This window comes from Coturnix japonica, chromosome 1 (genome assembly GCF_001577835.2).
Source record: "Coturnix japonica isolate 7356 chromosome 1, Coturnix japonica 2.1, whole genome shotgun sequence".
Taxonomy (NCBI): Eukaryota; Metazoa; Chordata; class Aves; order Galliformes; family Phasianidae; genus Coturnix; species Coturnix japonica.
The window spans coordinates 19,125,379-19,139,528 of NC_029516.1; the positions used below are offsets into that span (position 1 = coordinate 19,125,379).

Consider the following 14,150-nt stretch of genomic DNA (forward strand, 5'->3'; position numbering starts at 1 on the left):
CCATGGAGACCTTTTAAGAGCAGGCAAATGAACATGAAGTAGGAAGGAGACAGTTTTATGGCTCTGGTTGTACCCCCAGCCAGCACTCTTGAAATATCTTAGTACATGCACTGGGATACAGGCAGGGTGAACATCACTTTCATGCGATTATTTCTCTACATGCCATGCTCTTAAAAACTGTCCATCAAGATGATTTATTTTGCTCTTTGCTTAGTGCTATTGTCAGTCAGCAGAAGCCATGTCATTCAATTACAGCTGTGTCACAGCAGAGCCTGCCCAGAGCTGCACTGTTACCCGGGCTGTGTATAGTGTGCAAAGCAGAGATGGAAGCCCAGGGCGTCGGTGATGCTCTGCATCATGCATCAGGCTGCCAGCATGGGCTGAAAGTGACTTTCGGCACCAGATTAAGTGATTAACAAATACTAAATTAGTAGTTGATAAGACTTAGGATGAAGTTAACAGGACTAGGCAAATGAGCAGTGATCTGACTCTAGGGCCGGTTATCATGCACTACGAAAGTACTGGGAAATTTAAATTAAACGTGTGGGAAACAATCTCATTAAGAACACCGCTCCTCGTGCTTCCTTTCTGTGCGTGAAGTCGCTGCAGCCCGATGCCTGCAGCACACCCCGCGGTGCCTGCACTGTCAACACCCCCATAAGGAGCTTCAGTCCCGGAGGAAGAGAAGGACAGCACCAAGGGGCTGGCGGCGGTGCGGAGCGGTGCGGAGCGGTGCGGATCGGTGCGCTGTTCCCCGCTCCCCGCCCCGGCCCGCCCCGCTCCCCGGACGGCCAATGCGAGGCCGGAGGAGGCAGAGCCGGGACCGGCCCGGGGGAAAGCATCAAGCCCAACTTTCTCACCTTGAAGGGAATAAAGCTCTCCCGATGCTTCCCCGCCCGTCGCCCTCCCCACCGGTCCAGCCTGTCCCCGCGGAGGACGGAGCCGAGTAGGGGCTCGATGCGCGGCCATGGGACGCGGGGCCGCCTTCGGTCGAAGCGTGCTGCGGGCAGCGATGCTGCTCGCCCTCTGCCCCGGCGCCGCGGGCGGCACATGGATGTGAGTAACCGGGCTCGGGGATGGGGGGATCGGGGCAGCGCGACGCGGATCCGCCTGTCCCGGCGCTGACGGGGCTGTTCCGCAGGTGGCTGGGCATCGCGGCCGCCGGCGGGCCGGAGAAACCGGGCTGCTCCAGCCCTCCGTTGAGCCCCGGGCAGCAGGAGCTGTGCAGGCAGAAGCCGGAGCTGGTGCCAGCCATCCGGGAGGGAGCACGTCTCGGCCTCCAGGAGTGCCGCAGCCAATTCCGACACGAGCGCTGGGACTGCCGCCCGCCGCCCCCCGTCCAGCGCCGCCCGCCCGCAGCCTTCGGGCAGCAGCTGCAGCAGCGGTGAGTGCAGCCCCGGGGGCTGCCCGCGTTGTCTGTCCGAGCTGCTGCTGCTGCTGCTGCTACCTGTTGTCATCCTCTGCTTCACGCTCCCGGGGATGACGGCGCCTTGAAGTAGACACGCTTACTTAACTGTGTTGAAATGTTTATTCTTAGGCTGAGGTTGATGTGCCCTTACTTGTGTCGCGATTGCTAAATGGGTGACACGCGGTTTCAAAAAGGTGCTTGCCAGCAGGTAAAAATCTACTCACGCCCCATACTGAACAGGAATTACTTTAATACTTTGCACGTGCACTTGGTCAGTGGTGCTGCTCAGCACAGCCAGAGCAGCGCTGCTCCCACCACATGAACTGCTGATGGGACTGCTGAGATTTCCTCAGGAACAGGGACTTTGTGTTTGTATGGAATGGCAGTCTGAGGGCCTTACTCATATGGGTTTCTTTTGAGGGCTGCTTGCTGATTTCAGCACAGCCACCGACGTGAGCTCCATTAAGTATTGCAGCACCTCGTCCCGGTTTTGTGCAATCGTCACTTTATGCTACAGGAGTGGGGAGAAAAAACATAAAATAAGTAGTAAGAAGAGATGTATGTGGGAGGGGAGCAAGAATTTCACTCTTTCCTATGCAGCCACTTGCACTGCTTGCTTGTCCTTCTGGCCAATGGGAAGAACTGCCACTAAAGCCCCTCAGCTGTGTGACAGTGCTGAGCCACCAAGCTCCATTGCTGTGTCCCAGGGAAAGGTTTTGTGATGGAACCAGCACCACAGACTGACATGGAAAGGAAAAAGGAGCAAGAATGTTCCAGTTGATGAGTAGGAGCACTGGGACTGGGAAGAGGAGGGTGTTTTTACAACAGTGGAGATTAGCGCAGGGAAATTTTAGCTGGAGTTAGTGGCTGGGCATTGATTTTAGGTTTGCTTAGAGAGTGTGTGGTGCTTTGTGCCACATTGTGCCAGGATCGCTGGAGAGGCCCAAGCATAGTGTGTCCATAGTTCTTTGGAGATAGCAGATATAGCGGAAGCAGATAAGGGATTTGTGAGCTTCTGTCCTTTCTATCTTTGGAGAAGCATGTGGCCAACATATTCTTGTGACATCCCAACTACTACCTGGTTTAAGAATCAGGGGGCTGTTTGCTCTGTGCATAATGACAACCTCAGTGTTTGCTCCGAACCCAGGATCTTGACATCTTGAAGTTCATCCTCCAAGATCCAAACTAACTCCTTCATCCAACTGATACAAATAGTGAAAATCAGAGTGGGGGAAAGAGTAAGAAGGGTTAGGTTGAGTGAGGATTTTTTGTTGTTCTTTGTTTTGATTAAAGCTTTATTGGCTCAGAAGTTTCATTGACCAATAAAGTTCCCAACCAGATTTAGAAAGCAGTTACCAAGAATCAAGCAGCCAGAAACAGCAGAATGAATAGAACAGCCACATGAATAGGCACTGGAGTGTTTTTTAATGGGTGTGAATATTGCCAGTTTGAAAGAAGTTAACTCTGGAGACCAAGCTGTGACAGCTTTTAAGTTCAGAACTGTTCCCTTTTAATATTGCTCTGGCTGATAAAATGCCAGGATGCAGCGCGAAGGAGCCGTGAGCTAACAGCCCTGCATTGCTTTGCAGGCACAAAGGAGTCTGCGTTTGTGTATGCCGTGACGGCAGCAGGGCTGGTGCATGCCGTGACCCGCTCCTGCAGCGCAGGGAACGTGACCGAGTGCTCCTGTGACACCAAGCTGCAGGGCGGGGGCTCGGCCAGCGAGGGCTGGCACTGGGGCGGCTGCTCCGACGACATCCACTACGGGATGTCCTTCAGCAGGAGCTTCCTGGATGCGCCCATCAGGAATGCGTCAGGAAAGAGCGGCAACGGGCTGCTGGCCATGAACCTGCACAACAACGAGGCTGGAAGGCAGGTACGTGTTGCTGCTGGGCGTGGGAACCATGGTTAGCCTTGTTCTGTTCACAAATAGCATCAGACAAGTGAGGCTGGTCCTTGACTGCAGGTACAAGTGGCAAGAACTGGGCTGACACCTCCAAAGTCAACAGTTGCAAACCCAGAATCAAGTTGTTCTTAACTAAGTAACTGAATTAAATACAGTCCACAAAGAACAAGTTGGTTCTGGAGTACTTATCAAAGTGCTCACAAATAGATAATCCGTACTCAATTCCATAGCAATCTTTAACTAGTCTCAGAATACTACTTTATCTGTAATATTCCATTATTGCTTGGGTTTTTAATTCTAATTCTTTCTAATGATGAATGAACAGACTCACTGGAGACCATCGTTCATTTGGGATCCACAGTCTGGGGTTCTCATCTGTGGGCAGTAGTCTAGGATTAATGAAGAAAAGGAGATTCAACCTTTTCCTTTGAAAGATGAGTTGAAAATGACAGCTCTCCTACAGTTCTCCCAGGAGAATTCAAAGCCCTGGAAGCAGAGTCAGTGTTCCTGCCATCATACAGTGCACGTGTGTGGGATACTGGGTCCTCTGTGCTGGTCTGCAGAGAATCCTGATAAATGGGGCAGAAACAAGCAGCCACTACAGGTGATCTGAGTCTGAAGTCAGGTGGCTGAGGTTTACATCTGCAATGTCAGAGCGCTCTGGTTCTTACTCTAAAATTAGTTTCCCTGCTTTACATGGGAGTTTTTAACTTCATAAGGGTTTTGATGGCTCTCTCTGGCCCCATAATCTGTTCTGCTCAGTAACAGCGCTGTAACTGAAGAAAAGAAATGGAGACTCTCTGGTTTTGGACAACATATTGTTCACACTTGCTGGTTGACATTGTAACTCTGAAATTTCAGAAAAAGCATGGCTGGATTTAGTGGAAATAACTATCAGATATGGTTTGGGAATAGCCACAGTAAGCCAGTGTTTCAAAAAAGAGCCACGGTGGTAGCACTGCAAGCTGTTTTAATGTAAACTTACTTTTACATGTTATGAGGTAATATATTTTATTTAATTAAGTTATATTGCTGGAAAAATAGAAAATCTTTGAGAGACATAGACCCTTTTTAGGTCTGAAGACCTCCTATTGAAACAGACTGAGACAGTTGGAGTTGTTCAGCATGGAGAAGAGAAGGCCTTGAAGAGACCTTATAGCTGCCTTCCAGTACCTGAAGGGAGCCTACAGGAAAGATGGGGAGATACTCAGTATCTGGGAGTGTAGTGATGGGACAAAGAGGAATGGCTTTAAACTGAAGGAGGGACAGTTTAGATGATATGTTGGGAGGAAATGCTTTACTCAGAGGCTGGTGAGGCCCTGGCACAGTCTGCCCAGAGAAGCTGTGGATGCCTTGTCCCCGCAGGCACTCAAGGCCAGGTTGGATGGGATCCTGGGCAGCCTGAGCTGTGGGTGGCAGTCCTGCCCATGGCACGGGGTTGGGATTGGATGGACTTTAATTCCCTTCCAACCCAAACCATTCTCCAACTCTATGAAATAAACTTGAAGTAGACACTGAGAACAGTTACTTTAAGTTTAATTAGATGTCAGACAGCTAAATCATCTCCAAGAAATGGTGGTTGGTATTGTGTAGTGGGGGACATTAACAAAAGGGGAGGAGATTAAGTGGTTATTCATTAGAGAAAGAGTTATTAGTCATGTTTGTAAAGAGAAATAATTAAGGGAGGAGGTAATAATCTTCAGGAAATAATCTCTCTTTAAATTCATGTTATTTCACGTGTGATACAGATATAAATTTTTATTTTGATGGTCATATTTGTCATTAGGAAGAGAACAACAATCCACAGTGACATTTTGGTCCACTCCTTCCAACCTGCTTTACGTCTATGCTGAGACTTCTGTTGTATCACCCATTCCAGAGGCTGATGAAAAGAATCAAATTCATGGCAATCAGTAAAACAGGACTATGATAGAGTGCCATTTTCTTAGATTAGTGTGACATTAGAGACTTGGAAACATAGTGCAAGACACTTGATGAACTCTGGAGGAAAAGAGATGTTATTTCTGAGTTTAGGTGGCAGTGACACAGATCGTTTCCTAGAAGCCCTGTTCTCTCTTCTACCTCTATTCTTACTTAGCTCAGCATCAGTAGCAATTTGCTGTCCTCTTGCCTTCAGTGACAGCATCAATTCTGCCTGTGCCATCTTTGTACTCAGAGCTCACTCATGCCCACACTGGTTTACAGCTGCCTACTGCAGCTGGGGTCAGGTTAGCTTTAAAGAGAGCTGGAGCTGGAGCTAATGTCTTTTAAGTTGGATCAGCTCATCTATAGTGATCCATCAGGGTCCATCAGGTCCTAAGGACATTGTAGTGTTTCAGACTTCTCATAAAATGTGGTGCATATGATGCATGTGATCATTTTTTTCCAAGTTAACTTCACTGAAAAGAAAAACCCACCATCCACTGCAAGCCTGAAGATCCTTAGGTTTGGTGGTTTTCTAGCAGTGGTGTATTTACTGTTCATTATCTTGTATGAAAATATGCAGAGTATTCAGTCAGCTTCTGTGCCTAAATATTTTTCATCAGCAGGCTGAAGTAAATATTTTGACCATTGTCCAGGATGAATGATAACATTTATTGTTGGTCCTTGGGATTTTTAATAGTGGTATTAACTGAAGTAAAGTTTAGCAGAACTCTTAAATTTTCTAACTTCAAAATCCTTGATAGATGTTGGAAAATGTTGACTTTCATGTTTTGGGGATTATAAAAAGGATGTTTTGCAATACATCTTGATACCTAATGACCTTTTGTAATAAATACTGTCATGTTCCTGGTTGTGTGTCTTGCAAGAGCAATCTTCCAGGGACAATACTGTTTGTTTGGAGTAACTCATGGAAATGGTATGTGGGGAATTCTCTTGCTCCTTTCCCATTCCCGTTTTATATCTCTACATTTCATAGTTAAGTCCAAGGTATATCAATTCTAAAAGAGTAATGATACTTTGACTGAGTTGTGCTTTGTTTATAGTACTAACTTGAACCTCCAAAAGTCCATATTTCATTCCTTATTCTGCTGCAGGATAATTCTTCTTCTTTTGGCATCATAATGTTTAGTGTACTTAGATATGCCTATGTGAGCTGCCTTGTGGAAAAGATAGGTACTACTGTAATAATATTTTTCCACAGGTGGAAGAGTTCCTGCTCAGTTACACACTAGTGGAAGTGGGCTTGTGGTTGAATATGACCATCATAGACCTGTCTTGGTTCTATGCTGGTCATTTCTCACAAGCAAACAGCCATCTTGGTTTCATGACCAGCCTAGGGAAACCAAAAACCTGTACTGGTGGCTACGTGTCCACTGTGTTTGTGTGATCAGCAATGTGCATCCTAACATCTGTATGAAGTCTTAATATTTAGGGAGACTTCTGTCCCAGTATTTCATGAATAACTGAAAATATTCCCCATGTGAACCTAGAGATGTGACACCAAGCACCGGCTGGGAAGTGAAGCTGGAAATTATGTTTCTCTGGGCACTAGAGTGTGTTGTAGCCACGTCCCCACAGAAGGGCTGTGTCAGCTCTGTAGGCACTGGATTAGATTTGTTGCCAAGAAAAAAAGCAAGAGAAGATTCCAAGTCTCTAAATTTTGCCAGATGTTCAACTTTTGGAGTTTGTTAATGGAATTCACGTGACAGCTAGAGGTCTAGGCCTGTGTTTTGTAATCAGCCAAAGCAAGATGTGAACTCCCAGTGCTGTCAGCAGAGTTGGCCCAGAATATGTTGGCATCCAACCAGAAAACCTGCCCATTCTAGCAGCTGGGAAGCAGTAACCTAGGGTCAAGCACAACTGTGATGACACCATCAATCATTTGAAAGCAGATTGCATCAAAACTTTATGGAAGGAGCCAGAGCCACACTGAACAAGAACACAAATGTTTGTGATTGCAGTGTATATTCTCAATGACTCCACACAGATGTACACTGGTAGCTCTCACATTGATCTGATGTTCCATATACAGCTAATGTATGCTGTTTTTTTTTATACTTTGACATTAACCCAAGACTCCAATATCATCTCCCACTCCTGTTTATAATCTGTCTCCCTTTAGTTTCCATTAATTTATTCTCAGAGAAAGACCCCTGAGTGTCACTACTGGGCTAGCTGCCCACATGGAGGTCACTCACCATTAACACCTAGCAGACATGTTCAGGACTTCTCCAGACTGAAGATTTAGGGTGAGCTTTAATAAAGAGCATAAAGGTTTTATCTTTCCTCCATTGTTGTTGAAATAGTGTTTCCTCCATAGAAGAATATTTTGAATCTGTATTCAAAATCTGCTGCATGAGAAGTTTTAAGAAAAAAATACAATCCTCTCTTCCCATTACGTTTTCTAACTAACTACCTTTATTCTGGAAAAGAAATGTGATACAGAAGGCCAATAAAATGGAATAGCATAGCATGGCCTTACACACAATTAACCAGCAGCCCATGTGAGCCCACAGATGGCAACAAAGAATACAACAATTGAAAAGGTAAAACGAAACTCAAATTATCCTTCTCCTTAACTTTTTCCAAACTGTCATGTGTCAAAAGTCTGACTGTATAATTTTTACCATGACTATTAGCTATTCTAGAAGGAAGTCTTATTCTGGTTGTCTGCTAACTGTCTGAATTAAAGTCCCAGATAAAGCAAGTTATTGGTTGTTTGCAGTTTCAGGTTCTTGGAGTCTTGCTTTTGTATAAAGTAAGCCAGAATTCTTGTGTGTTGCAAAACGGGCTGCAGATTCCCACTACTGGTCGGATAGCTGTTGTGCAGCCCAGTGCTTGCGTTCATCTGAGCTTAGATGTGTAGCCCATTTAAAGGCATGGGAAACAGTGAAAACTGATTGTAGTATGTGTATGCCTACGTTTCAAGATCAGGGTTTGTCACCATAAGAAACACCTTAGATTTACTACAGAAGATTGAGCTGAATGTCTCTCTGCAGAGCTCCAGTGTCTCCTTCCATGGCTTATCCCTGCAGCTCATGGATGAGAGTATGCACTTACTGTGCTCTGGGGCACTCCATGAATCTGTGGGTTCAGCTGCTGGGTCACATTGGTCACACAGATGGTCCTAAGGCACCTCAAGCCATTCCTGTCACTCTGGTCACAGACTGCATTGTGACTAGTGATCTGGATGGTAGCCCCAAGGCATCCTTAGAAGATGTCACAGATGCTAATTCTTTTCCACCTCAGGAACTGTGCTGCTACCTGACCTGTTGCTGCTTCCCCTCCTGTTGTTTCCCACAAGGGCCATATGCACTTCAGAAAGAAAAGCTAGTGAGAAATACAAACTTCTGATATTGGCTTTTAGATACTACTTAGTTATTGCCATTGCAAGGTGCATATGTAGGTCATTTCTGGAGACCTTTTGAGCACCAACACGGGCTGCCCAGAGGCTGTGCAGTCTCCTCTTTGGAGATCTTCAATAGCCACTTGGATGTGGCCTTGGGCACACTGCACTGGGCTTCCCTGCTGGAGCAGAGATTGTGCCAGGTCTCCCTGCCAACCTCAGCCATTCTGCCATTGGGCTGCTCATGCTGGAAGCCTGGATGTAGAAACTGGGTTGATAAAATGCACCTTCCTATGGTCTGGCTGGCAGTAACAATATTAAATAGGTAGAGACTTCTGGGTTACTGATATCACGCTGTATTCTCAATGAATGAAAGACCACGCCCAAATGTCTTCTCCCTTTGCTTTCAGGCTGTAGCGAAGCTGATGTCAGTGGACTGCCGTTGTCATGGTGTTTCTGGGTCGTGCGCTGTGAAAACCTGCTGGAAAACTATGTCCTCCTTTGAAAAGATTGGCCGATTTTTAAAGGATAAGTATGAAAACAGCATACAGGTATCAGACAAGATGAAAAAAAAGCTACGCAGGAAAGAGAAGAGCCAGAGGAAAATACCAATCCAGAAAGAAGACCTTCTTTATGTGAACAAATCACCCAATTACTGTGTCGAAGATCAGAAACTGGGCATCCCTGGGACTCAGGGCAGGGAGTGCAACCGCACGTCAGATGGACCCGATGGCTGCAACCTGCTGTGCTGCGGGCGCGGGTACAACACACATGTGGTCAGGCACGTGGAGAGGTGTGAGTGCAAGTTCGTCTGGTGCTGCTACGTGCGCTGCCGGCGGTGTGAGACCATGACCGACGTACACACCTGCAAGTAGGGCTCAGCACAGAAACAGCTGAATCACCCCACAGCAGGCTGTGCACACAGCTGCCAAGCAGGCAGCAGTTACCAGGACAGGGACTATGGGGGATCCGCCTCTGGCGGAACAGGCATTGCTAAGCAGGGCGTACTCCAAACAGTTGGTGTATGAAAGCCATGTGTGGAGAGCAGCCTGCACAGAGGGACAGCCACAGCAACAGGGAAAGACTCCCAGTGGCACATTTGAGCTATCTCTGTGTCAGAGTTAATACCTCTTTGGGACTTGAATAGCCACAACATCTTGAAGATCAATGTGGTTGGCAAGTACAGTGCAGAGAATCCAATATCTTATCGGCCAGAGGATGGAGGGCTAGGAGGCCTGTAAGATACATCAGATGGATCTGCTAGATGATTCATTTCTACCAGTCTTATGAAAAAAAAACAGGAATGCTGTATGTTCTGTTCACCCTTGAGCATTTCCTTTGCGACCTTTTGAAAAGCTCTCTGTGACGTGCAGGATTGCTCCTGGTACCCGGAAATGTGTGCGCCAATGGAGAGGTGGGATAGGAGAGAATGGCCCATTGGCCTGGAGCAAACTGTGCCCAGCACAGGGGGGCTGGAGCATGGTTTAGTGAATGTGGTGAGCATGGAGTGCCAAACAGCAACCTCAGGGTCTTGTATAAGTTGTCTTTCAAATGCTCAAAGGCCAGGTCTGAAGAGGGATAGAAATACAGCGTGGTATTTGAGGGAAGTGCAGTCCCTCACAGGTATCTCCTCAGCACCCAAGCGCACAATTTGCAATCAACCCATCATCACCCCAGTGCTGTACTGCATGTGATAACCTGCCATCTTCAGCCATCCTGGTGGGGCTCACCAGCAACTTCACAATTAGCCACGTGAGACTCAGCTCTATGAAATCTGTCATAAAATGAGAGATTTAAAACACTTCAAGCACATTCTGTTATACGATCTACAGCTAGAACTTGTCATTAGTATCCCAAGTCAGTTCAGTGCACCATGTCACTGAAGGATTGGCTCACACCACTAAAAGATTTCAACTGTTATCAATAACGTTTTCTCCCCTCCATATGTTGGCTTAATTCTCTTTTACATCTGGAAAAAAGGTTGTTTATTTTTATGCAGTGATGCAATTACTGGTTTAAAAAAGTATCACGGGAAAAGGATTTCTGTTGTTTAAATGTGCAAAGACCTATTTTTGATAAGACGAGAAAGTTTATATTTTGTAAATATTTAAATTATGCAAGTTATGTAAGAAGTTTCCAAAACTAATGTGCTAAGATTGCAGCCTTTGGCATCTGCTGATGTTTGTTATTATTGCAACAGCCTATAACTGATTTTTACTTGCATGAGAAGGGGAAACTTATTCAGAGGATTACTGAAATGTTCTTTATTATTATGATCAGGTCAGCTATAACTGACCTGACACAGTGGTGACACTGGTGACACAGTGACGAGAAGCACTTATTTTGCTATTCTAAATGATCAGTAATTACTATTCTGTATAGTTTTTCTGTTCTTTTCAACCCATTTTTCATACAGTGAAATTTGGCTCCAGTGGTAAGTGGCATAACTCCCACTGACATCAGGAGGAATGCTCAGGGGCTGCCATCCCTTAACTTGTTCCATACAGGCAGGCATTTGTTAGAAATACACCCGTTGAGATACTTCGGTTGGAGCTTTCAAAGCTGTCATTTATTTTCTCATGGAAGATGGTGATTCCCTGTCACCATCTATTGGATTTGTAGGTCAGGAAGGAAACAAAACCTGTGTTGTGGTACGTTGCTGCCTTGTGTAGAGTATCAGGAAGAGAAGTCCTTTATATGCTGGTTCTTTGGTGACTGTCCTCCACTTTTAGCCAGTCTCACTGCATTGACCTAGCTCGATAATGGTCAGCATCAGGGATTTGCCCAGGAGAAAAGGGTGGAGGTTCTTTACCAGGAGAGTGGTCAGGCCCTGGAACAGGCTGCCCAGGGAGGTTGTGGATGCCCCGTCCTTGGAGGTGTTCAAGGCCAGGTTGGACAGGGCCCTGGGCAACCTGATCTGAAGTTAGGTGGCCCTGTCAGGCAGGGGGGTTGGAACTTCATGATCCTTGAGGTCCCTTCCAACCCAGGTCATTCTGTGATTCTGTGATTCTGTAAAAGATCTCAAAGGGCTGTTTCTGTGGTTTGGAACAGGACCAGCTCACACATCAGCATCTCACTGAGGAGCAGGGCAGTTGTGACAGGGCTCACACATTCAGGGTGTCCATGCCTGCTTGGGTAGCTCCTTACTTGAGGCTGCAGAGCAGTCATCTGGATCTAAAAGGTAAAGTAAAAATGGTTTTCTTGATAAATGTTATTAATAAAAGATTTTTTTTTTTTTTTTTTCCTGGTTGAAGGGGGAAAGAGTTTACTTCTTCAGAGCATGACAAAAGCTGTGTCAGCACTGGGGTTGGAGATGCACTGCAGGCAGGAGCCTGAAAACATGTATTTGGTTGTGGGAAAGAATGAAAGAAATTATACAAGCATTTCTGTTTCCTAGAGCAAAAGCCTGACAACACACTAGGGGTTAAAAGAAGAATTTACGTGGATGATCATTTATTGTCTGTGCTGAAAGGAGCACCGTGCCTCATGTCAGCAGCAGAAAACCAGCTGACAGCTAAGTCAGCATCCCGCTCTTTTGCAGTCTAATCTGCTCCATAGCCTGAGAAATTAAATTGACGTCATCATATCTTAGTATGTCCAAAACAGCATTTTGATGTGCAGAGTTTCTATGGGATGTATACATCATCTGGGATAACACCAACAATCTTATCTTAGCTGGCTCTGGAGCATCAGGCTGGGGTTACACAGCAGGGTCTGCCCTGCCAGCCCTGCCCTGACCCCTGGGTCAGTTCAGTTTAGTGATACGGTTCACAGAAACACACCACAAACAAGAGCTCTGGCTGCGTTTTGAAGCCTCAAACTGAGCAATAACACACCAGTAAGGGCTTAAGGAGGTGACCAGGTGCAGGAACTCCTTGAGCTGACTTTGCTGCCAAGTCCCATAATCACAATGCTAAGGATCTGATCCAAGCATCTCACTTTGTAGTGCAAGAGGAACAGAGCTGACCAGCTGCTTCAGGCTGACCCTAGGGATCAGAAATTTAACAAGGAGGATGCAGTGATTTGTGTGCATTATTAAACAGCATGGCTGGACTAGTACTCTCTACTGATACCTACCCCTCTCCATATATATGCAATTGAGCCCTGAAAGAAAGCTTTGTTTTCTACATGCCTCATGGAATTTATTTACTAATATACCACAAAAAATTAGCACTAAGCATAGTTTTCTGCATTGTACCATACGTGTATTAAGTGCTTTGATAAAATTGGAGAGCATGGATATAAAAGCCATAGATAATGACATTACCCACCCAGTTTTCCAGTTGGAAAGGATGATTCAGCTGCCAAGATACTTGGAAAAATGAAGCTGTGCTGATAAAGAAGATGTTAAGATATTCAAGGCCAAGGAAGATAATTAGCCAGAAGTGATCACTGAAGCATCATAGAAATAGTCAAGCTAAGTTCCATGGAAAACAGTACTCCCTTCCACCACTATCCGTGAAGCTCAAAGAGGAGACGTGACCTCCCCTCAGTTGGGAGACTGATACTTAAGCATTGGAAGGGATGCCTAAAGAATGCAGGCCTTTGAAGGCCGCATCAGATCTTGGTTGTAAGGATAAAAAACACTACTGCAGGAGCAGAGAGGAGAAACTACAATTGGTTTAAGCCAGCCTGAGGCTGCCTTATCTCTGAGGCTCGAGATAAGACAATCAGAAACGTAATGAAATATCTCAAGTAAAGCACACTCCTTCTTGCTTTGCTCCATTATTTATTTATTTATTTTTGACTGCACAGGCAAGAAACTCTTCCTCCACAAAGGATGCTGCAGGAAGCAGCTGAGCTCAGGTGTTGGATCCTTTTGGTACACGGCCCAGAAGGCAAGAAGCAGGGTCCCTCACATCCCCAGTGCAGCATCAGAAAGAAGGTATCAGGTCCAAGGCACAACCACCTGTAATGACCTGATAGCTGGAAAAGCTTCCCAGCAGCTTCCAGACCGTGCTCTGTGTCAGCCAGTTTATGGAGGGGCTATGGCCCTTCCATCTGCGTGCATGAAAGCCTGTCAACATATGCAGCACTAACACTTTATTTCTCTTCCTGATTTACCACTTGGCTTCTAAGCTGCAGATAATCGAAAGAGTTTAGGAGCTACTATGAACAGATCAAGAGTTTTCTAGTCTCATCAACATCTGAGGGAACTAAAAAACACGTTAACGTCTATAAAACAAAACTTGCCAGGCAATGGGAAGCTTTTTGTGAACCAGCACTTGAGCAAGTAAGGCTGTCCAAGCCTCTCCTCTTTCAAGAAGAAAAATATGTTTGATGCTAGGAGAGATGCAGATAGCATTTCAACACAGACATCTTCAGCTTCTTTAAGATTCATACACATTAAGAGCACTAACCCAGCAGTTGAGAGCTGTAGCTGACAATGAAGCAGTCTCCAGGTAGCTCGGATCCCAGCTAAATGCTCCCTGGGGAAAACAGCCACAATCTTTTTGTGTCCTGCCCCTTTTCTCGCACCCACATTCTTTGAGGCAGATATCCTTCCTCTCTATCTTCAACTTTCCTTCCTTTGCTCCCCTGTCCTC

General features: G+C 45.9%; 1 protein-coding gene across 1 annotated transcript; it reads left to right on the forward strand.

Annotated features, from left to right (window-relative positions):
* The first annotated feature begins 799 nt into the window (after positions 1-799).
* On the forward strand, positions 800-10,976 carry WNT16 (Wnt family member 16). Its single transcript, XM_015852814.2, has 4 exons — positions 800-1,056; positions 1,142-1,379; positions 2,994-3,284; positions 9,015-10,976. The coding sequence occupies exons 1-4, from the start codon at positions 968-970 to the stop codon at positions 9,477-9,479; spliced, it is 1,083 nt and encodes a 360-aa protein (XP_015708300.1). The 5' UTR covers positions 800-967; the 3' UTR covers positions 9,480-10,976.
* The last annotated feature ends 3,174 nt before the right edge of the window (positions 10,977-14,150 follow it).